Source organism: Dermacentor silvarum, chromosome 1, assembly GCF_013339745.2.
Source record: "Dermacentor silvarum isolate Dsil-2018 chromosome 1, BIME_Dsil_1.4, whole genome shotgun sequence".
NCBI lineage: Eukaryota > Metazoa > Arthropoda > Arachnida > Ixodida > Ixodidae > Dermacentor > Dermacentor silvarum.
In genome coordinates, this window is record NC_051154.1 from 252,371,497 (window position 1) to 252,396,498 (window position 25,002).

The window sequence follows — 25,002 nt, forward strand, 5'->3', positions numbered from 1 at the left end:
CCGCCGCCGGCCCGCTTGGTGCGCTGCACTTCGAGGACTGTGCCGGACCATGCTGAGACATGGGCGGACTTCAGGCAAGAGACGACGCGAGTCTCCCCATTTGCCCGGCGATCTGCCTCTTATGTTCTTGTCCCAATCCGCAATACGTTCGGGTCTGCGGACGCGCTGGGTAATGAGATGAAGCCGTTTCTTTCCGCGTCTCTGGGAAATCGCTGTTTCGCGACCTGTTCAAAGTTTCTTTAGACAGACGAGTGCACACATAGATGCAAAAAACCCACTCACAATAAGAAAAGACTGCAACGAAAGCGGCAGCAAGGCGAGAAATGAACTAAGCATTGCAATCGACGCGTAGCAATCAACGCATCGCAAACGAACGCGAGTCGAACACCGCAGGATTTAGCATGGTGCCGACAGGCATCGCTGTCTGGTGGCCCGCGGCGGCAGGCATCACAGCCCGCGCCACCGTCCCGCGTTGGAGACTCTCGGTGGACGGCACACTAGAGTATATTCTAGGCACTATACGCAAGCCGAGCGAGCGATATGTCTCGCATTGGATTGGATTTCCAATGCATATTAGTTGCCAGACGACGTAGGGGCTGCGAGATTTAAAACCGAAACTTCCTGATGTTGCCCTTTAGTCAACACAGCTTGTTTTCATGGGCATTCGTAAGCGAAAGGGCCTTAAATATCAGCATGACTTGCGGAGGTACATCGTTAATTTCCTCTAGTGGAACAAATCCCACGGGATTTTCAAGGATTACAAGGAGCCCACGGGTATTCAAGTAGTTTCAAGGGCCCTTGAACTTATACTGTCAATATCAAGGATATTCAAGGATTTCAAGGGGCTGTGCGAACCCCGAGCGATAAAATCCGGTCAGTTGAGGAGAGACCTCAGGGCGAGCCGGCTAGCACAGATGGCGTCGGATGCAGTCATGTTCTGTCAGAGGCACAGACATCTAGCGACGACCACGAGCCTTGCTTGGTTTTGCCGCTTGGAGCGATATCGTTGCGACGAGAAGGCAGCGTACCCGCGAGTATGAGACCGCAGGCTTTGCGGTCTCGCAAAGCTTGCGCGACAAATCAAGAATTCGACGCACGGGGAGACTTCAAGAAGCACCCATCTTTGCCGCAGCGAATCAATTAGACGCAGGTCATTTCAAGCGGCACCAGGTCATCCCCCGTGGAAAGAATAATGCGTCGCGGGTGACGTCAGCTCTCCGCCCCACCTTGTTCCTGCCGACGAGGAGCCCAAAAAGGGATTTAAGGCAGAACCGGCCCTTTGTGAGAGAGAGTGGCCACCAGCTGCCCCGTCGGTCTGGTGCGCTCTTACTGCTATTACCAGCTATTGCCTGCTATATCTGTACATATCTGTACATATTGCATAAAGCTTTCCTCTCCTCTTCGTCTGCTCCAAGACTCCGTCTCTCGTCCCCGATCCCGGGTCACAATAACGTGTGTGTGTGTAACTGCCTTGTGTGAAGAATATATTTTGTTGTGTTTTGACAACTCTGGGCTCTGACTCGGTCTTTGGACAGCAACCGGCGTTCGCTGGCACACCAGAGGGCCCATTACTAATTGTCCTTGTTCTCGTGGGATTATTTTCGGAAGCTGATAAGTCGGCTTTGGAATTTGGTCCGGCGTTGGCACGAGGTCTGTGACACCGTTGGACTCATCCATTTCGGAAGCGTCAGGCTTGGCATCGGGTACTACGTTGATGAAGTCGGCCTTGCGGAAACAGTTACGCACACAAGCAGCCGTCATCTCCGCCCAGGCCGCACTTCACCATCTCAACGGCTGAATACGGTGAAACTTGAAGCGACAAGTTGGCAGCCAGGTGGTCAACAGCGAAGAGCAAGCGCTCCACAATGCGGCACCTATACGATGCCTTAAAGCATGGGTTCTCAAAGCGGGTTCCGCAGAACCCTGGGGTTCCGCAGGCCCCTGCTCAGGGTTCCGCGAGCCACTGACAAATTTTCCGTGGTCCCGCGCTAACCAAGTGGTTAAAACGGCGAAAATGAGGTGCGCTCGATCCACAGAACCTCCGTTACTCATGCCCGAGTGTCAAAAAGCACATCGCACTGCGTAACGGCAACGCGCGAACTGCGCAATAAATTCGCAAGCCGCTTGTAGCCACCCAACCTTTGAAAACGGGCATTACGCCTAAGCTTTCGAACTTAAATCTCGGAGGCCGTAATTTACCAACATGCGCATTTCTCCCGTTTGTAGATAGCGTAGGTGCCGATTACGTGCGCACTGACGTATACGTTGGAGGAATAAAAAAAGTGAAGAAAAAAATGCGCGAAGCATCGCAAATACGCGCCGCAGAAGAGCAAGCAAGAACTGCGCTAGCGTCCAACCGAAACGAAGCGACGCAGTCCGCATCGCCATGGTCCTCAGCGGAAAGCGTGCGCGGCACGTGATTGACAGCAACGCCGGAGCGCTTCGTGCCTAATCGCGCCCTTAAAAGACTTTATTCCATCCATGATCGCGTCGATAACCACCGCAGTTTCGTCCGCAGCGGTTCAGGCAAACCGTGGTTTCGTTTTCACTCGGTGCACGCGTCGGCTGCGTGCTTTCACAAATGCGTAGTCGCCAACAATGGTAGCGTCGATAGCGACCGCGGTTTCGTCCGCACTTCTTGCAGCGAACGGTAGTTTCGTTTTGACTTGGTGCGTGCGTCGGCCGCCTGCCTTCTGAACCGCAAGGTCCCCGCCCTTGATCGCGTCGATAGCGGCCGAGGTTTCGTCCGCACTTCTTGCAGTGAACAGTAGTTTCGTTTTGACTTGGTGCGTGCGTCAGCCGCCTGCCTTCTGAACCGCAAGGTCGCCGTCCATGATCGCGTCGATAGCGACCGCGGTTTCGTCCGCAGCGGTTGCGGCAAACAGTAGTTTTGCTTTGGCTCAGTGCAAAGCTGTCGAAGATTAAGAGCCCCGGCTACTAGCGATGGACGGACAATTTGTTGGCGAGCAGCTGACTGGCGAAAAAATAATCGGGATGTACGCGCGCGAGGCCTTCGCCGCTGCTAGCGCTAATCAGTCATGAGATGACAAGAATTTCAGCTTCCGCACTGGTCTTGTGCTATATAAATATAAACAGAATTTGCTGATTCATTGAGTAAATAAAAGCGTGTTGACGTAGTTAAGCATTTGGTTATTGTTTTCTTGATACCCTCGATAATGCAACTTTTGGTTAATTAGGACATTTTAATTCGGTTAAATCAGGGGGGGGGGGGGTTCCTTGGTGCATCATGGAGCTTAGCAGAGTTCCCTGAAACGAACATGCTTGAGAACCCCTGCCTTAAAGGCATGTATTATGCCTAAATCAAGCGGCTGCACTTTCGAAGTCGTATTGGGCGGCAGGAAAGTCGAGTAACTGCCATCAGAGAAGTTAGAACGTGGTGCGCTGAGCAGTTAAGCACGAGCAGCACGCGCCTGCCTTGCCTCTGCATGTCGCGGTCAAACTCGCCCAGCCACTCTGTGAATAAATTGCGCATCATCCACGTTTTCGCATTGTGCCTGTAGCGCACGGGCACATAGTTCCGAAAGGAACGTGGCTTCTTTGATTTTCCAATTGCAAAGGGCATGCGCCAGTCCATGCTACCCATATTAGTGCACAGAAGTGTTGTACACGCACTTTACTATTTGCCACCAGCGCACGAGTCCCCTTTCATGGCATGCTGTCCAGCAGCATCTGATAAAATAACGCAGTTTCATCTGCATTATACACGCCCTGCTCCGCGTAGCTTGCAATAATGGCACGGTTTGTTACAAGCCAAGTGGCAATGTCCTGATCACCTGCCGAAGCTGTCTCGCCGACAATCGAATTAAAGCCGCAGTTAGGCGAAACATCGATTGCAATAGCAAACTAGTGGACAGCTATACGAAGTAAAGTAGTTTTATCAGCTGTATAAACTTGACATACTAACTAAATTAGCAAGCATGGTGTCCCGTGCGCACAAGCAAACATGAAAGCATGTCACTCGATGACCACGAAAACTCGGCTGTCGAAACGAGCGCAACAGCAGCAGCGAGCGAATTGACCTTCGTCCCGCCGCTCGCATCAACACGAACTAAGCCGTGAAAGCACAGCTCAGGGAGGAAGGACTCTGCCCCCGCCACAGATGGCTTTCATGATACAGCCGCCCATGCGGAAGTGCGCGGCGAAGTACGCGACCCCCCGCAACCCCCCCCCCCCCCCCCTCGCCCCCAGAACCTTACTGCCCTGCAGCGTGCGATGTAGTACACCAGCCTCTCCCCTCCCTACCCTCCCCCCCCGGAGCCTTGCTGCCCAGCGGGCGCACACGGTCGCTCGGGCGGTCCGGAGACAGCGCATGTCGGCTGGGAGAGGATGTGCCTGCGGGGAGAGGGTAGCTCACTTGAGAGGAGCACGAAACGAGTAGTTCGCCTGCGAGGAGGCTCGGGAAAACAGTCCGCGCGCGCAAAGGGGTCAGAGGCCGTCGTTATATCTCGCATTGTGGCGCCGGGTTTACGCCGTCCGTTCACTGTAACCGATCGGCAGGGCTCAAAGACCTTCATTGTACGTGCGATTTTGTGCCATTGAAATAATGTATATTTTGACGGTCACGCGGGTCTTGCTCGTTTTAAGCAAAAGTTCTCGCTGTAACATGGCATCACCATCAATTTTCTCGCTGTCACATGGCATCACCAGTATCACGCAGCCTCCCATACTACAGTTAAACCTGCTTATAATGAACCTCGATATAACGAATTCCTAGATATAACAAAGTTTTTCTATTCCCAGCCGTTACTCCATAGAAGCACATGTATTTGAAACCTCTACGTAACGAAGTGGCAGCGGAAGACCCCCTCGAAATAACGAATTTTCCCCACCAACAACCTAGAGATTTTGCCCCAAATTTTGTCATTTGATGCGCTAGCAACAACCGGCAGCACCTTCTCTGCCGCGATGGAATGCGAAGCGAGCGCACGTGTGCGAAGCGGGCCTGCATCCCTCGTCCCCGGCAATCTTGCCGCCGCGGGCGTGACCTTTCCCCCTCCCTTCATTCAAACCTGATCCTGCCGCTTGCTGCAGCTGGCCTAGCCCGCCAAGCCGGCACTCTCCTTTTCCAGTTGATGTTGCCAACGCAGTGGCAGACGCTGTGACACATCACACTCGATGAGCGCAGACACATGCTGTCAAACACTGGCGGCGTGTCGAAGCGCCGCTGCAGAAGCAATGCTTCGACCTTCGTGCTGTTGTCTATCGCTTCAACGCAAACTGAGCTCCGAGAACACACAGCACGCACAAAGCTACGAGCCGCTGACGCACCTACACTGCCTAGACTCTGACCCAATGCAGATCGATTTCAAGATACGGCCCGCGCGACCGCGCGCCGCCACGCAGTACGCAGTTGATGCCAGAGTACAGCTAGTACAACGCCGCCCGCTATCCGTACCCCCTAGCTGGTGCCTCGAGCTGAACGGAAGAAGGCGCGCTCCCTCCATGCTTTTCTTTTTTGCACGCGCGATTTAGATGCGGATGTTGGCTCCCTGCGCACGCTTTCACTTGTACATACAGCATACGGCGCGCGGCGACTGCGTTATCGCCCTTGGACTTTATACGGAACATCTATGAGCCAAAACCAAATTTAGGGCCACAACACGTCATAGACACCATCTTTTGATCAATAAATACGGATCTCAAGGGCCATACTTTTGCTGGCGGAAACCGAAAATACGTCATAGTTGTCGCCCCCGGCACTTTGGGCGGCCAATGTCATCGTCAAGCCACCAAGCCAAGCGACATGAAAAGTCAAAATGGCCGCTTGGGCCGGCGCGGGGTGGCAGTTCGCAACGTATGATGCGGGAACGGTCCCACAGTTGCGACGCAACAGCGGGATTACCAATGCATTGGGTTCTATGGGAGCTCCCGGCCGAAAACTACGTAACAGCCGGGAAAATGCAGCAAGTGGGAACGTAAGAGCGGGGTTCTACTGTAACACTATACGCCGCTATGATGCCATCGTGACGCTCGCTCTTCATTTCCGATGCCTCGCGCTTGTGTGAAACGACACGTGTCCATGCATCCAGTACCTGGTGTGACATTCCAAGGATGAGTGCTTCGATGAAAACGGAAAACGAGTGCGCGTTACAATTGAGGGCGCGTTAGAATCAAGTAAATACGGTAAGCGTTTCTTTTTCCAATTTTCGTGCCGAATCTGCATATCACGAAATACTCTTTATAACGAAGTTTTTCGGGAATTTGTCAATTTCGTTATATCCAGGTTTAATTGTTGTTTCAAATGCAGTAAGTTGAGTGAGTGCTATCACTCACTCTCCATGCTTCCCCAGCTGTTTTCTGCTGCGCAAGTGACTACCGCGCTAATGTGCAACTGTGGTGGCCCTTTGCTGAGGCCATTTCAAGGTCACTGTGTGACTGTTGCCAGTAATGTGTGCGCTCAGACCACCTTTTATAACAACTCACTGTCGCCAGTAAAAGAAACAATGCCATTCAAGAAATTTCCTTTCAGCACCCTCCTTATGCCATGTGGTGCGGCTGTAGAGAAGTGTAGAGCAATAGAAAACTTTCAGTGCTGTATCAACAGTCGAAGCTTCTCTGAGGAGCTGAGCTTGTTTTTCCTACAGAACGGGTTAAAGTGACAGCTAATTTATGTCTACCAGCTCAAAGTATCATTGGCTATCCTTGCTTAAAGGAAACTTGACACACTCTTTTCCATGATATCTTCGTCGTTTTAGCCTTTGCTCTCGTGGAAAAAACATTGCCAAACCATCTCAATGAAAGAATGTGGGTGTTCATTAAGGGTTGTACTTCTTACTCGACCATAGCTAAAACAAGTTTGGCAACTCTTGGTCAAGTCTAGACAATGCACGGCACAGGACTAATTACAAAGTGGAAAGGCCATGCACTACACTTTGCCCTGTTCATTTAAACATTCACTTTCCTGTGTTCCTTAACCTAGACATTCTAGAACCATTCAGTGGTACAACAAAAATGAGAATTACTACACAGAGGTAACTAAAGTAACCTACAAGACAAAGCAAAGCAAAGCACTGTGGAGCCACAGCCTAAGCCATTCTAACAATTTGTAGCAATTTTAAGAGCAGAAAGTGTACTATTTCAAGACCATCTAATATGCCCTTTGAACAGCATACAATAATTTGCTACACATATTTTCATGTCTCAGTAAAACAAAGCTCTTAGGCAGCCCATCACTAAACCCCGTAAAAACTTCAGCAGAACAAAACAGCAGGTGGCCTGTTTTTGTGCATGCAGGCTAGTCATAACCCATTGTTTATGTTTTACGAACATGGAGGTCTAGAAGGTACTGAGAGCAGTTTGTTTAATTAGCACCCAAGGTAAAAACACCAACCTACATTTGCTGTACTTACTCAGTTCTAACATGCACTTTCCTTTTTCTGGGAAAGTTCACTAAAACATAACATGTTCATTAGAAAAGAGCACAAAACCAAAACTGCAGCAGGTGGCGTCCAAACCCTCCCCCTTCCTCAATGTCAAATCCCACCTCAGAAGCCTCAAAGAGCGACGAGAGAAGCCCTCCACACTGTGGCTCCAAATGCAATAAACTTTCTTTATCTACTCATGTTCAGTGGCTACGGCAATGCGCTGCTCAGCACAAAGCCACATTTTTCTATTCTTGTCCCTGGCGACTGCATTCCGGCGGAGGCGGGATGCAAAAACCTTAGTGTGCTGTGAGTGTGCGCAAAATAATGCCAAGTGGTCAAGATTCATCCGGAGCCCTCCACTACAGCATTCCTCATAACCCACTGTGCAGTTTTGGGACATTTAACTCTACAATCTCATTTAATTTTGAATCTTCGTTTTCTAAGTGAGAACAAATCACTATTTTTCTTGAAGTACACGTAGCTGCACACATCTTTCTATTATAGACTAAACGAATTGTATTAGCTTGACTAAGTTTTTGAATCTGCAAAGCTAGTTTCCAAGTCCTTGCACATTACACACACACACACACACACACACACACACTAATGCCTTCGTAGCAAGCAAAATAATAATGAAAAACTAATATGCAGGGAAGCTTTTGCCCACTAAGCGAGGCATCACTATTTCCTGCATGTATTGTTGCATGCTCAGATGCTGCTGCCAAGCATAAGCAAGCAGATCTCAAGCAATAGCCACCGCAGTAGCTTATGGCATTGTGCTACTGAGGTGGCAGGTTTGATCCTGGCCACAGCGGCGCCATTCCGATGAGGGTTGAATGCAAAAAACACTAATGTATCGTGGATTGGGTGCACATTAAAGAACCCCCAATGGCCAAAATTAATAAGGCGGCACCTCATAATCTGATCGCGGTTTTGGCATTTATTACCTCGAATTTTTTTTTTTTTAACTATCAAGCAAAATGCACTGATGTGTTATCTGTAGAGTCCTATTGGCGCACGTCTTGGTGCAGTCAAATACAGTATAGACCACTTATAACGTAACCGTCTATAGTGCTGAACTGGCTACAACGCAGCCTTTTCCGACTCCTGTTTACCCTCCCATAGAATTCCATGTATACGCATATCGCTTACAGTGCAGCCGCGTGACACGAAATACCGGTTATAATGCGGCTTCCGTGGAAAAATCTCGCCGACAAGGGCGGCAGCTAGCACGCTTCTCAACAAGGTGCGTGCTTCCGGCCGGCGTATACATTATTCAATGCAATCAAACTCTCGTTAATTCGGACTTATTTGGCCGCGCATCGGTTAATTCGGACTACTTTCGGAGCTCGGTGAGCGAGGAGCACCGCAAATGTGTGACGCAAAAGAGCAAGAACGGCGCTAGTGTCCAACTGAAACGAAGCGGCGGAGTCCGCATCACCACAGCCATCAGTTGAAATCGTACATGAATGACAGCAACGCCGGAACGCTTCGAGCCTATTTGTGTCTTTCAAGCCTATATTCTTGCATTTACCGCCGCGCATAACACCACGTTGGCCGTGGGCTTTCGTAACTGCGTAGTCGTCATCCATGATCGCATCCATAGCGGCCGCGGTTTTCTCCGCAGCAGCTGCGTGCCTAAAAAACTGCGTAGTTGCCATCGATGATCGCATACCTAGCGACCGCGGTTTTGACTGCAGATGTTGCAGCGAATGGTAGTTAATTCATCCAGACTCGGTGCGTGCGTCGGGCGCGTGCCTTCAGCATCGCAAAGTCACCGTTCATAATCGCGTCGATAGCGGTCACGGTTTTTTTCCCACAGCGGCAGTTGTTTCGTTTTGACTCGGTGCAAAGCTGTCGAGCTTGAAGAGCCCCGGCTACATCGCGATTATGTTTTCGCCAGCTAACGTAATCGCGATGTGCACGCGATAGTACAAAGCGTGTCTACATGCTTGGTCTACACGTTTTGCATATGTGCAGGGCTTGAAAATCGTTGTTTTGGTTATAGTGCGGTACCGCTTATAGTGAAGATATTCGCACCTCCAGCAACTTAAGTTATAAGTGGTCTACACTGTAACCGATTTGCCGCAGAAACAAGCACTTCTTGCGCAATGCCCAACGTTCATCTATATTCCAGATTTGCTCTCATTTTTACCCAACAGTGAATAGATGTCGTGGAGCTGACGTTATGTGCATCAATAAGGCATTTGGGATAAATAAATATCAACAAACTAACTTCATAATCTTAAATAGAATTGCTCATAGCTCGGCAGTGTAGGAGAAAACTCACTCACACTCACTCACCATAATTTTTTCCAGGCCCCGCACTCACTCATGTTCACACTCACCTCCACTCACACTCAAAGCACTCACTCGCACTCACTTCCACTCACACTCGCTGGCACTCACTCGTACTCACACTCACCTCCACTCACTGGCACTCACCCGCACTCGCACTCACCTCCACTCACACTCACTCGCACTTGCGCTCACCTGCACTCACTCTCACTGGCACTCGCTCACACTCACCCCTTTGAAATGAGTGCGAGTGTGAGTGAGTGCACTCATGAGTCACTGTGCCGATCTATACCGCTCACAATTCATGTATATGCATAACAAAGCTCCCAATTTAGCACCTGTTGCATCGGGAGTGCGGCAAGGCAGTGTTCTGGACCCAGTTTTATTTTTATATACATAAAAGATTTGCCTTCCCGATTACATGGTCACATCCGTCTATCTGCTGACCATTGCATTTCGTACTGCAAAATTAATCACAGTGATAATCAACATATACAAAATTCTTGGTGTCAGGAGTGGCACATTACTCTAAATGCCCAGAAATCTGTAACGCTAACAGTAAAAAGGAAACAGATATCTGAGTTTACTTATATTATTAATGACACACCTCTCACTTGTGCATTTCAGCATAAATATTTAGGTGTCATTTTAACATACGTTCTCCGATGGGAAAGCCATGTTAACAAAATAACCTCAAGTGGAAATCAATGTATATGCTGAGCACTAAAGTGACTCTTCTTTCTGAGAAGACACCTTCGTCTTGCGGCCCCAGATAAAATTTGCTGGCCTACAAAATGCTTGTTCGAACAGTGCTGGAGCACGCCAATATTGTTTGGTTTCTGTACACAAAATAACTCATTGCAAGAATGGAAGGGGTGCAGAGGAAGGCAATAAGGTTATGTTTTAATAAATACAAATTAACGGATTCATTGACTAAATTTTTTAAGAGAGCTGGTTTATTAACCCTGCAAAGTAGAGCAAAACTAGCATGACTAAAGTTATTGTTTCAATTTATTCATGGTGACATAAACATTGACGTCAGCCCCAACCTCTTTCTGACCATCTCTCTGTCATTGACATTAGACGTGTGCATGCTTGCCGCCCATGCTTGCTAAGCTCCCCTTCGGTCGGATTGAGCCAAGAGAGCGGGAAATAGAGGGAGAGATTGACTGTCCGTATACTTAGTCAACCACTTAACGCCGAAACAAACACAAAAGGGAGAAGAAAGCGGTATCTATCATTGCATCTTCGCTTTTTCTCCATGTATGCGAGCGTGCGTGTCTGTTACTCTGTGCTAACTTGGCTCGTCCCTCTTCCGCTCTGCCTGTTTATATAAGGAGCCTGTACCTGTACGTTTAAGAGGGAAACAGGAAGAAAATGAGGAGCCATTCCACCCTCTGAAGGCAGATGACCAGCGAAGGTGTAGCAAATCACACGGTATTAAGCATCTTCACTCAGTGGAAGTCATGGCAAAATTTGCCAGTCATAATTTGGATGTCAGCCATCAGCGCTCCAGCCCATACATATTCCCTGGCGTATTAAAGAAAATGTCGCAGTTTCACCTGAAAGGCGAAGCTTCGATTGCGATAGCAAATTAGTAGAGAGCTATACGAAGCAAGGATAGTAGTTTATTGGGCCGTATAAACTTGTAAACATTTTCCTACTAACTAAATAGACAAACACGGTGTCACGCGCGCACAGGTAAACATGAACACATCTCGCTCAATGACCGTGAAACTTACTGTCAGAACGCTGGAGTGAAGAGGCGCGGCTATAGACGCGAGCGAATTGACCTTCGTGCCGCCTCTCGCTTCAAAGCGAACTAAACGTCGAAATCACAGCGCAAACGAAGTTACCGGCTCTAGTTGAACATTGTTCACGTTGCAAATCGCTTTGAAGAGGAGGCCCGCGCGGGCGCACACTTGTTCCACGTCGCAGATCGCTTTCGAGATAAGACACCCACGCGGCTGCCGCCGGAGCAAGACGACCCCCCCCCCCCACCTCGTGCCTGACGCGCGGCAGAAACAGCGCGCTTCCGCCCCGCGTTTTCCCTCGCGCGGTCGAGATCGAGCAGCAAGTGTCGGCTGACCCTCGCAAGCTTGCACTCGCACATGCGGCGACGATTTTACCCTGTTTGGACTTAATACGGAACCTCACAACGACGTCCACGACCACGGCAGAAGTTTGCTTGGAGTGTCCATATAATTGCTATCACAATATAATATATCTGCTCATTTCATTATACATTGTCTCACTCATGCCTGAACCTTGGATTATTACGACCTTAGTGAGTGGTTTCTATCTTGGCGTGCACAATCTGCTCGCGCCATAAGTCATCACCGCGAGTGAGTTTGTACACACAACGTGCCTCCATTTTTCCGCAAGCAAGGTGAACCGATATCACCTCTGCTTATTGTTCAAGCACTCACCACGTTCACACTCACTTCCACTCACAAGCACTCACTCATGTTCACACTCACCTGTACTCACACTAACGTTCACACTCACTTCTATACACCCAGAAGCACTCACCATGTTCCCACTCACAGCACTCAGTCACGTTCACACTCATCTCCACTCATACTCACTCACCACGTTCACACTCACTGGCTCTCACCTCCACTCACACTCACTGACACTCACCTGCACTTACTCGCACTCACACTCACCTGCACTCACACTCACTGGTACTCACTCTCACTCGCACTCTCTTCCACTCACACTCACTGGCACTCGCACCTTTGAAATGAGTGCGAGTGAGTGTGAGTGAGTGCACTCATGAGTGAGTGCGCCGACCTATGGAATTGCTTTCTCTGTGCGCATATTGCAGTACAAAGCCGCTTTGACCATTTCCACTTGCAACAAGTGTGTATAGTGTGCAGCAAGCTAACAAGACAAACAAGAAGATTGCAGAAATGGGGTACGGCAAGAAGACCACACCCTGGGATGTGAGCAACTAAACCAAAGTAACAGAGAGGACGTCCAGAGGTTCCTGTACTTCTAATGTGCACAATCCCTCATGCATCTCTTCAAATTTGCCAACAGGCAAAAGCTTATATGTCACTACTGGAATGCCAGAGATTTCTCCAGCTATGTCAGCCTGGCACCCTCTATAAAAAAACATGACAAATTGCTCTCTTTCAAGTCACGCACCTTTTCCAGGCCAGTTCGTGGGATGGTTGTAGAGATGTCAGCAGCAATCTGGTCAACAAGACGCTTGACAGTCACCACAAATCCTTCAAGGTCCCGCGAGTCACTGTCCAAGCGTTTTTTTCTTCATCACCAGGTTCATTACGTACTGGCGAGATTTCTTGCAAGTGTCCAGCAGCCACGACATAGACTTGCCCTGTGCAAAGAAGCAGTAGAGGTAGCCGTTTCTGTGCCATGCAGCGATTTGATACTTTGCAGACACGATCGTAATCAGATTAACTACATTTCTCGCTTGTTGGTTTTGCAATGCTCAAACTGATCAGGGGCCCTTTACGAGCTCAAGATAACCTCCGTAACTCAACTGACATAAAAATGCTAATAGTTTTACATTTTCTGGAGAAGAACTGGGAAGCAAAACATCCTAAGCAATACAGGATTGCAACGAAGTAGAGTATGGCCCATTATTAAGCTGAAACCCTCATTGGTATTCAAGACCACATAACTTGAATTTCTTCCGCTTGAGAGGGCAAAAGGTATCCGATTTTATTCAACAGACATTCTCAGAATAACATAATTTCTAGGCCTTCGTGCAAGAGCTGAGCTGTAATAGGTGCCGGCATACTAATTTGGTGTTTGCTCCCTTTAATAAGAGCAGATCATACCGTACATGTCAACTACTAAGCACCAATGTTAAGGATAGCTAGCAACATTCTTTTTACGCTACAAGGGTAGACTCCCAAGCATGCGCAGCAGCTGGTTTCTTCCTTGCACAAAGCTTGCAAGCACTAAACTTTGCGCTAAATTTTCCAACTTCAATTTGATATTCACCTTTCTCTTTTGTTCATTTGATTCAATATTAATTTTCACTTGAACTCCGCTATTCAGCACTTACACATCCCTAGAAAAAGGTCTGTCCCTGAAAAAGCACACATGCGAGTTTTATTTATGAGCAGGTACAAAATATCCAGGCTGCAAACATCCTTCCGAAACTGTGCACCCAGCTGCGCCTTTCCAGACACACGGCATGTGCTGTCAATAATTTAATGCGTGTTGTTCCGAGTGCGCAAACCTTGAACACCTGTGTCTTCCATTTGTGCAACCCTGTGAGCCACTGAGCTCAGCTGTGTGAGTGATTGTGTTCATAGACTGCACTACACTAAGAGTTGCCGACCGATAATTCGGGCTCTGCAGCGACCGTGTAAAGGTCCAAATAATGGGGTAATCGAAATTTTAAAAAATTCACCACAAAATGAGTCTCTTAAGTACACACATGACAAAACAAAGCTTGCCAACCACCTTGCCACACATATAGGAAGATTCGCTAGAAAATAAGCGTCTTTATTTCACAGGCGTCCAAAGAAAAATTTTTCATGGATGGCTGCACGCACATTTGCTGCATGCAACCTGTATTTTGACCATTGTCATGCTGCCACTACATACAGACGAAGGTATGAAGCATGCAGCAAATATCCAGCCCCTGTCAACAGAGGTTGACTATGCTTTGATAGCCGAATGATCGTAGATTCGAACGATCAGTGTAATTGTCTGGCACTTCTCGCTAACCTTGTCGGTGGTGTTGGCATCATTTGTAGCTGCTTGATGGCTAAAAATTCATAACAGCAACCGTAGAGTTTTTCACAATATTACCTAGAGAGAAAACTGGCACTGCGATGCTGTTGCATACATGGGAATGCCTGAATGTGGTGGCTTCAAACCAGCACCGTTCTCGGAGAGCCAGGGCAACTTGAAGGCACGAATCGCTAGCACCATTCTGTCCGTCACAATGACTTATTTTTTATTAAAACAGCACATAAATGGCAGTTTTAACTTTAATGTTACACAAAAACGCTTTTTATTTGACTACGAAGACTTGAGCTTAGATGTAGAATTACATGAAATGTAAAAAAGTATCAGCGGGTTGCGAAAGTTGGACGGCAGACGACAAAGTCCGCACTCACTTTGCGACAGTTTATCATCTGTTCTTGCTTTTGTTCACTTGATTACGCACTGCAGGTAGACTTGTACACATGTAATTAATTACTCACAATCAATAGCATTTTTGGTAATATTGTATTTTAATGATTACATTTTTTACTTGGTAACGCGCACTGTAGTTCAATTACTTCTTTCAGCAAGCATTTACATGTAATTAGTTGCTTTCTTGGAGAGAAAAGCTGTAACAGATGACGCAGTTTTAGGAACCTGAATTTCGCAGGAACTACAGTAGAATACCCGAGATCATGTCACACAGCAGCCTCGCAGACGTGCATGTTCAGATAGGCAAACCCGGGGGGGGCTCAGTGTTTGTTTCCTCATGTTAACGGCTCCACCAGATGTTGGCCAATCAATTGAACCAGTGCTGGTATGACTCCATAGCGAAGGTCACTTCGGACGTTAATGCCAAGATATCACATATGGTTGATTTTTACAACTTTCTATTGCCTTGACTGGGTGGGTCTTCTTTAAGTTCCAGCAAGCAATGATGCGCTGTGCATCACAGAGGAACCAGATGTTGTAACGACAATTTTGTGAGCAAATGTCTGTACGTTACAACTACTGCCTTGTCTCTTAGCCCACACATCGAGCAAGTTTTAGGAGTCGCTGCTGCTGTCTTCCCGACAAAAACAAAAGAAGATAACAGATTAATTTTTTAAATCAATTGTTTGTAAAGATAAGCAATGCATATAAAGAGCTGCAGAAGAATGCAATGAATGTGCCAGGCCACCTCATTCTGTTTAGGGATCTCTTGCTATGTTATTAACAGTTCGGAGGAAATTAACGTAGAAGTAATCAATTACTTTTGAGTAATTCCTCAGTTACGTTCATGGGGCAGGAATTGGTAACTGTAATCAATTGCATTTTTGAACGAAGTAATCGTAATCAGTTACTTTTTTTCTGTAACGTGTACAAGACTGACTGCAGGCGAGTAAACTGCATATTCATGTTTCAGGCCAAGCCTCACTCAACACCAGCTAACACGAGCCTTACACACCCATGTACCACCATTCCCACGGCGGCACAGAGCCCTCTAGGAAACTGTCACAGATGGTGGCAAAGATTTCCCTCTAGGTAATATTGTGAGAAACTATGGAACTATGGACTCCTTAACATAGCGGTTTGGCTTGGCCTGTCCTGTGGCTTAAGAGGAAGCTTTAGCTCGGGCCCAACTCCACTGGACATGTAAAGATATCCATCAGCAGTTCCTGAATTTCTTTGTCCGTCAAAGCGCGGACGCACGTAGCGCACTGACTGGCCATGGCTGCTGCACTCTGCCGAGACGAAGTGACGCGGGTGTAAACACGTGCGCTCCCATCTGTTGTCTAAAATTTAATTTACAAGTTCTATGTGTTTAGGTGACCTCTCCATAGATAGCGGGACATGAACACATCATTTTTTTTTTTTTGCACGAATTGTCTCGGGAATGGCCGGGAGTGAGTTTAAAAAGCAACACGAGTATACTCGGGAGTAGCAGGGGGTGCGCGTGGGTGGCTTCACGAGTTATCACGGTAGTGGCAGTTAAAGGGTTAAACAGCAAAACCTTGATAAATAGTTCTGAGTCTAGTTGGAAAATCGGTTAATTCGTCAAATTTCTGCAGTGCTGCAATTTGCAATGTGAATTATATCGGATAACTAGAATAGCCTGGATGCATCCACCCAGACAATACAGTTTCCAGTTGTGGCTTCCGAGACCGGCAAGCTGCGACACGTTTCCGGCTTCGCTAATCTTGGAGGTACTGTACAAAAATATGGCGGCCATGACATGCTTCTAGCTCTTTCTAGCGTATACATTAGATAAAAGGTCTCTTCCATTTGGCTGCACTTTCTGAACCAGTTCTCGAGAGTGCACTGCGCAGTGCTGCATGAGTTCATGTTGTGCAAATGCAACACAGCACTTGCGCGCCTCATGGCCCTTGCAAATAGAGAAGAGAAGAGTGCAGCCACCAACGAGCTTTGTTGTCTGCTGCAAGCAGCTGAACCTTTCCGACAAATGCGTAACCGGCAAATGGGAGAGTATTTTATTTTCTTGATCGCAATAATAGCTATCCTGTTAGTACTAAACTTCGTGGCAACGGATGTCCTTTTTTTGGCACAAAACTCGTTACAAGAGAAAAACATGACAAAAAGCAAGTTAACACGTTAGAAGTCTTTACTAAGGTGCCCTGAGAACCAATCAAGCATTGAACTTGTACATCACATTCTTATATCAACTAGAGTAACTGTTGTAACCAAAGCAGGAGATATTTACATCCGTGCACCAACATGTGCACGCAAGAATCAACTAGTGCTGCGCCATGTCGTCTGCTATTGAGAGCTTGTACGACACCTGCACTTCTAAAGCAGCGAGTGCAGGAGAACCGAACTCATGCTGAACTTGTCTGGCACAAAGTTAAATCGAAGAGCACAGTGCAGGCGGTGGGAGCTGCACTGCCAAATTGAGTGTTACACTCCCTGAACTACAGCGGCTGACTGATAATTCGGACATGCTTGATTATTTAGACAGCTCCGTGGCACTGCCATTATTAGCCCCACAGACTTAATGTATACGGGCAACTGAAATTTCCAACAGCTTAGCGCTTGCCATCCGATAATTCGGACTGCGACTGCACGAACGTATGCTGATTTGGCCATTAAGTCGAGCGAAAATAGCCATGTTTTTGCTTTGATGCGTTGTCGGCCATGTCACCAGTGCCTCCTCGAAACTGAAACTTGTGAAGCCTATTCAAACTAGTGGTTGCTGATGAAGATTCGGTGTGTATGCATTGACTGTACTTTCGTCTAACTGTAGTGGCAGCATCACTACCACTCGCGGCTGGCTGATCCTGTTGATAACACAGGCGGATCACCGCTCTGACCACTGCAGAAGCGCAAAAAGTGTGAAAACGAATAGTATAAAATGCATTGCTAGATAATCGCGGCTACGGACTGTCTAGACATTTCTGCCGTTTGTAGATAGCGTAGGTGCTGATTGCGTGCGCACTGCCGTATACGTTGGAGGAATAAAAGAAATGAAGAAAAAAAATGCGCGGAGCATCGCAAATACGCGCCGCAGAAGAGCAAGAACGGCGCTAGCGTCCAACCGAAACGAAGCGGCGCAGTCCGCATCGCCATGGTCCTCAGTGGCAAGCGTGCGCGGCACGTGATTGACAGAAACGCCGGAGCGCTTCGTGCCTAATTGCGCCCTCAAGACTTTATTCTTGCGTTTATCGCCGCGCGTAACAGCGCGTTGGCGGCATGCCGCGTGCCTTCATAAGTGCGTAGTTGCCATCCACGATCGCATCGATAACCACCGCAGTTTCGTCCACAGCAGTTGAGGCAAACAGTAGTTTCGTTTTCACTCGGTGCGCGCGTAGGCTGCGTGCCTTCACAAATGCGTAGTCACCAACCATGGTAGCGTCGACAGCGACCGCGAATTCGTCCGCACTTCTTGCAGCGAACGGTAGTTTCGTTTTGACTTGGTGCGTGCGTCGGCCGCCTGCCTTCTGAACCGCAAGGTCGCCGTCCATGATCGCGTCGATAGCGTCCGCGGTTTCGTGCGCAGCGGTTGCGGCAAGCAGTAGTTTAAAGCTGTCGAAGATTAAGAGCCCCGGCTACATCGCGATGGGCGGACAATTTGTTGGCGAGCAGCTGACTGGCGAAAAAATAATCGGGATGTACGCGCGCGAGGCCTTCGCCCCTGCTAGCGCAAATCAGTAATGAGATGACGAGAATTTCAGCTTCTGCACTGGTCTTGTGCTAAATAAATATAAACAGAATTTGCTGATTCATTGAGTAAATAAAGTGTGTTGATGTAGTTAAGCATTTGTTTATTGTTTTCTTGATACCCTGATAATTCGACATTTGGTTAATTAGGACATTTTAATTCGGTTAACTGGGGGGGGGGGTTCCTTGGCGCATCATGGAGCTTATCAGGGTTCCCTGGAACGAACATGCTTGAGAACCCCTGGTCTAGACCAAAGGCAAACGTATGTGCGCAGCAACGCGACAAACTTGGGCATTATTCTTGGACCATCACCCCTTCAGAAGATAACTTTCATTTCCACGCACTAGACACCTCGAGATAGCATCCCCGCACTATAAAGATAGCGTGCTTAGCACTGTGCCAAGCATGCTGCACCTCACCTCATAGACGCCCGGATGCGTCTTGCGCTGGTCACACAAAAGATAGTGCGTACTTGGCACTGAGCCAGGAATGGCGTCACTCGCATATAGATGTGTCTTGCACTAGTCACGTGAAATTAAAGGTAACTCCAAAAGTGACACCTTTCTTGGCTACTTGTGGAATAAAGTAAATTAATTTTCGGTCGAATCCGGTATTTCCGATTTCCGATTACTTGAACTTTTTGGCGGTCCCCGTCGAGTCCGAATTATTGGTCAGTGAAGGTAGTGCAGAAAAATCGAAGAGATATAAAAGCATGGCCTTCAAAATCCAGCTTCGAGAAAGCCGTCACTGGGGCTGCCACTTGGACACCATTGATTGAGCAAGAGCTAGATTCCACGATGTGGGCGCCTATAGACCGTACAGCTGTACAATGTCCTACCGTTGTGTGGCACTCTGCCTTATATTTTTATTTTTGACCTGGCTAGCAGACTACCCGTCCACTATAAAAAGAAAGTCAGAGCATTATTATCATCAATAAGCAAGGCACTTTTGCTTTTCCACTTCGGGTTTTTTCGATATGACATGCATACATTTGTTTATCCTTTTTTCGGGGATCGCTTTTCACCTGCTAACTGCCAAATTATTGCTTGGTGCAAGATGCACCTTCAGGCATTGAAACTTCCTCAAATGTTGTCACCAATCTTGTCTGTAATCAGATTGCATGTGCCATGTGAATAGTGGTGTACGTTCTAGAATGTGCGCTAGCACCAGTGATTATGCTGGAATGTAAGATGAGCGATGTATAAATAGGCTACGCACTTGACCTGTGGATCAGATTTCGACGATCAATGATTGTTCTTGCCACTTCGGTGTGATCTGTGTATTATAGATGACGACTCTTCCAGTCAAGACGATAAGTGATGTGCGCCCACATCACCAACTGCAGCCAAGGGGAGTGAGGGGCAAGACTTCGTAGACTACTTAAATATGACGAATGAAATAGACGAAGCTACCGACAGTGCGCCAGTAGGTGATGGCGGGGACAACAAGCCCACACGTGCGCGTGCTTTAGTGAATCTTATCTATTCTCTGAACGACATCCGCACCATTGTTGAGTGTAGCAGTGGTGACAAATACTGTGCATTATTTGCAGGCTAGAGAACGTGACCTTTAGTGCAGCAGACTATCGTACCAAGCAATCCTCCATCAATGCTTATTTCAAGTAGTCCACCTGCACGAAAAATGAACGTCTTCTTTTTTCTGGGGTTTTACATGCCAAAACCAGTTCTGATTATGAGGCACGCCGTGGTGGAGGGCTCTGGATTAATTTTGACCACCTGGGGTTCTTTTACGTGCACTACAACGCAAGCACCACAGGCGTTTTTGCATTTTTCGCTTCCATAGAAACGCGGCCGCCGCGGCCGGGATTCAATCCTGCGACCTCGTGCTCAGCAGCCCAATGCCTTAGCTAACTGAGCCATCGCGGCGGGCTGCTTTTTTTTTAAAAGTTGTATCCTACTAGTCCGCACCACAGCTAACTCACGCTTAAATATTCGTGCTACACACTCGTAACCGTCATGATCTTTTCTGGTTTCCATAAACAAGACATGGTCTTGTAATTTGCCCTCTTTTTCTGTTTTTCTTCTTTTCGGGCAATTTGAAAATCCGCTTCAATTGAAAACTTTTCGTAGCCCACTGGACTTCGAATTAATGAGGTTTTACTCTACGTTACATCTATGGGGCTAGTGACGGTGCCGCGTAGTTGTCCGAATAATCAAGTATGCCCCAATTATTGCTTGGCAACTGCATTGTAGTGGCTATCAAAGATGAGCTGTAACTGTTCTTGGCTACGGGCATGGAGGAAAGAAAAAAAAAATACTTAGGAGGGCCCATAAGATTGGGCAGTCTGCATTCGCAATGCAACCCCCCTCTGACGATGTTCTCCCCCTAGTTTCATTTGCCAAATGCGCACCTGGCCTGTTGAATCCTGAGAACAGCATGTTTGGTTAGTGGTAGGTTTTAGTACCTCCGGCTGCTGGAATTGCTGTCGTTTTCTCTAGTCTGTGCTGCCAGCTCTCTTTTATTACTTCTGAGTGGTGCAACAGACAAGCAAGCAATGAACCATGCGCAGCCGTGCACAGGGCGACTAGAAGACACTGCATGATATCCCAAGCTTGGGTGCTTTTCCCGTGATTCCACCTTATTATTTTTTACAACTAGGCTTCAAGATGGTCCCCCACGGCACTCCCTCCCAAGCTTTCTTTTCTCCATGGCTGCGGGCCATCTACAACAGCCAGGCTAGAAGCATTCATGTGTACAGACATAATCGATCTCCTCCTACCCTGAGAGAGTAGGTCTGACCAAACTCCTTCCAGGTAGATTCCGTGGGCTGTGGAAAATATGCATCCAGCTTTTCCAGCACATAGCCAGGTGGCATTGCCTTTTCAGCATACACGATGATCTCCTGGAAAAGGCAGAGAAGTTGGAAGAACCAAGATGAGAGCTAGGCCACAGCAAATGCAGCACAAATGTGAGCACAAGCAAACAAACAAACAGACCAACAAAAACTTCTCAATCATGCACACCTTCAATGTGCAGGTGTCACTCCTGCTTTATAGCATGTGAAAATAACCAACAGTGGACTTTTTGAATACATTCACACCAACGCACTTTTTATGCACCTATTATCACTGTAACAAAAAAAAAAACAGATGGTTTCAATGTTTAGCTACAGGATGACAAAAGGAAGACGCATTCCAAGCACAGTGGACTCCCTTTAAGACGAACTCTGTTTTACACATTCTACCCTTTCAAATATCCGTCAATTTTTTTTCTGTTACAAGGTTTAAGTGCACTAAGACACAACTTCAGAGTTGTAAAAAATGATTGGATTCAGCAAGATCACACTTACCCACGTATTCAGAAATGCATCTTAAGTTGAAGTCCGTGCTTGACTTGATTTGCATAACGCCTGTCGTGAACATGCCGGTGGAAACGCAATGAGCGTCCTGGGAACGTTCGCGCCAGGCGTCACTTAAGTCAAGCTTGGGCTTCAACTTAAGATGCATTTCTGAATACGGGGGTTAATCTACAACACAAGAATGGGGGCCAGAAATGACATTGCAAATGAATGCACCCTGCACGAGTCCACGGTAATTTGGAACAAAAACCAAGTTTTTTCACATACTGTCGAGTACGTAAAAAATTAAGTACTGCAGTTTTACGTGCCAAAACCAAGATCTGATTAAGAGGCACACCGCAGGGGGAGACTCCGGATTAATTTTGACCACCTGGGGTTCTTTAATGTGCACCCAATGCACGATATATGGCCATTTCTAGATTTTGCCTCCATCGAAATGGAGCCGCCGTGGCCGGGATGTTGTCCCGCGACCTCGTGCTCAGCAGCGCAACGCCCTAGCCACTAAGCAACTACGGCAGGTATTGTCTAGTATGTAGAAAGCGTGATAGCAGGCAGTCAGAGAGGTGTGCTGGAAAGAATGGTGCCCGTTTATATGCTAGTAAATGTGAAACAATAAAGACAGTCCTGCAAAACATACCGATACATTTCTTATGCTAGTCATCAAAGCTACTGAATAAGTACTGTATAAGTCTGTACGAAAAAAAGAAAGAAGAGTATGCAACATTATTTGTAATGTTGGCAAGACTAACAAATGTTTTTAGTTACTCGCCACGCAAGCAGTTAACAATTATACAGAAAGTGTGTCATTTACTGGAATTGGAAGAGCGGAAATGGATGAACCCTCACCATTCCAATGAGTTAAAAGGAAAGGAATTACGGGGATCTCCATTCTCTGGAACGGAGCAGAAATGGAATGGAGGGCTCCACTCTGCAACTTTATCAACATATTGTGCACAGGCCATCATTCTCCCCGCACTTAAATTTCATTCAGGACCGCATAGAGACAGCAACGGCAAAAATTCACCTGGAGTGTCCAAGCAATTACTACTGATTGCTCTGTTTCCAGTACTGTCCTACAGGATGTGCCCCTTCAGCACCAGGAGGACAATAACAGATAACAATAATTTTGTTTAATGCCACAGCTCCACTTTCTGATTTGTTCATTCCATGGTACTATCTGTTGCCCATATTCTCGGACTTGCAGGTGTTTTTTCTCACTGTTTTCATTCCTCATCATCGATTAGACCTGGAGTAGCAGGCAAAGCTTGTCGCTTGGCTAATCTGTCCAGTTATCATCAAACATTCTCTCTCAGGTGCATTGTGATACAGGTTGGTGTACCTTATTAATTTGCGTAAGGCCCGCCCTCATGCAAGACCTGCAGCCCAACTATGCATTGTGAAAATATTGAGGCAATAAAAAAAAAAAGTTACACTAAGAGTACGACCGCTTGATTTGCACAAGCCGCTACCAGATTATACCCACTGCAGTGGTGCCACTGACGAACTGAGATTTGGAGCAATTTTTGGAGCAGTTTGGAGCATCCAGATTCAGATTTTGGGGCCCTTTGAAGCTAATAAATGCCAGCTGCTGGACACGTCCTAAGCTATTTCAAACACTTCAAATTGACAAGCATTATTCCAGAAAGTATTTGCTTGCTGTAAAACAATGTCGCTCTGCCTCTAAATACATGAGTTTCCCGTTAACTTAAATCAAGGCAACAAACCTGTTCACACAGTGTGCTGTGCACCTCAAGGTAGACCGAATAATTGAGCTTGTTTGAATTGCTGATGTCGAAATAATTGGTCGACGCCAGTTGTGAATCGCCCAGTTGCTGAACAGAAGCTTCAGCATTACGAGTACTGTAAACAATGTTGCTCTGCCTCTAAATACATGAGTTTCCCGTTAATTTAAATCAAGGCAACAAACCTGTTCACACAGTGTGCTGTGCACCTCAAGGTAGACCGAATAATTGACCTTGTTTGAATTGCTGATGTCGAAATAATTGGTCGACGCCAGTTGTGAATCGCCCAGTTACGGAACAGAAGCTTCAGCATTACGAGAAAAAACAGACCGTTGAAAAGTACCTGGTGTCGTCTGTTTATTTCAAGTTGAGTAAAGCTGCTAAGATGTTGCCTTTTACATTGTATGATTTTTTTCATTGACAGCTGACACTTTGTTATGTTTTCAGCAAGGCTCTAGCATCAGTCAGAAACACTTGGCCAGACTCAATGTCATCAATGCTTTTCTGAGCCAGGCAAGCCTTGATAAGCCCCAAGCCTTCATAAGCCCCTCGTGATGCTCAGTCATTGCTTCAGACGACACCAGGCCAGGTACTTTTCAACGGTCTGTTTTTCCTCGTAATGCTGAAGCTTCTGTTCAGCAACTGGCCGATTCACAACTAGTGTCAAATGATTATCTCGACACCAGCAATTCAAACAAGCCTGATTATTTGGACTACCTTGAGGCACCATCACTGGCCCATAAATTTGAAGTATAAGTACAACCGAAATTTCGGACACCTTAAGGTACGCCATTCTATACAATTCGGACTTCACCTGCACGACTGCGTTTTAATTTTACCGCCGAGTTGAGCGGAAATAGTAATATTTTGGCGTTGATACGTCGCTGGCATCTCAAACTTGCGAAGCCTAGTTAATCCAGCACCGACCGCGGCCACACCGTCGGGCAAGCGAACTCCAGCAAGCCATTCGGGAGTGCATTCGGGTTGGCTCTGCGCGTCCAGCGTTTATTCATTGACGTGTTAACTAGCGACACGGTCGCGGTGACGCAAGTTGTTTAGGCGGCGCCGAATACACCCTCAATGTCTCCGCCGACGAGGACAATGACTGTTTCAAAAAAAAAAAAAAAGTGTCACAGTTTCGCCTTAAGGGCGAAGCAATGAATGCGATAGCAACACAGCAATGTCATACGAAGTAAGGTGAGCGGCTTTGGTAGCAATATGAATTGTAGTAAACATGAGCTGATTAAGTAAGCAGGTGTGCTGCGGCGTAAGTAGACCAACATGAAGAGAGACTCGATGACCACGAGAAGGCGCGTGTGAAACGGTGGTGTTGATGAGAAGCGCTTCCCGTGGGCAGCGCGTGCGAAGGGACACACCTGTAGCTTTGCACTGCCGATCCGAGCAGCA

The 25,002-nt window shown here is 47.3% G+C and overlaps 1 protein-coding gene across 1 annotated transcript in view; it reads right to left on the reverse strand.

Moving 5' to 3' along the window:
• The window catches only part of LOC119437049 (uncharacterized), a 101,333-nt gene that overhangs the window by 22,833 nt on the left and 53,498 nt on the right, over window positions 1-25,002 (reverse strand). The window contains exon 5 of the mRNA XM_049660248.1: window positions 21,275-21,397. Within this exon, the coding sequence (XP_049516205.1) occupies window positions 21,275-21,397 (123 nt within the window). The remainder of the gene's footprint in view (window positions 1-21,274; window positions 21,398-25,002) is intronic.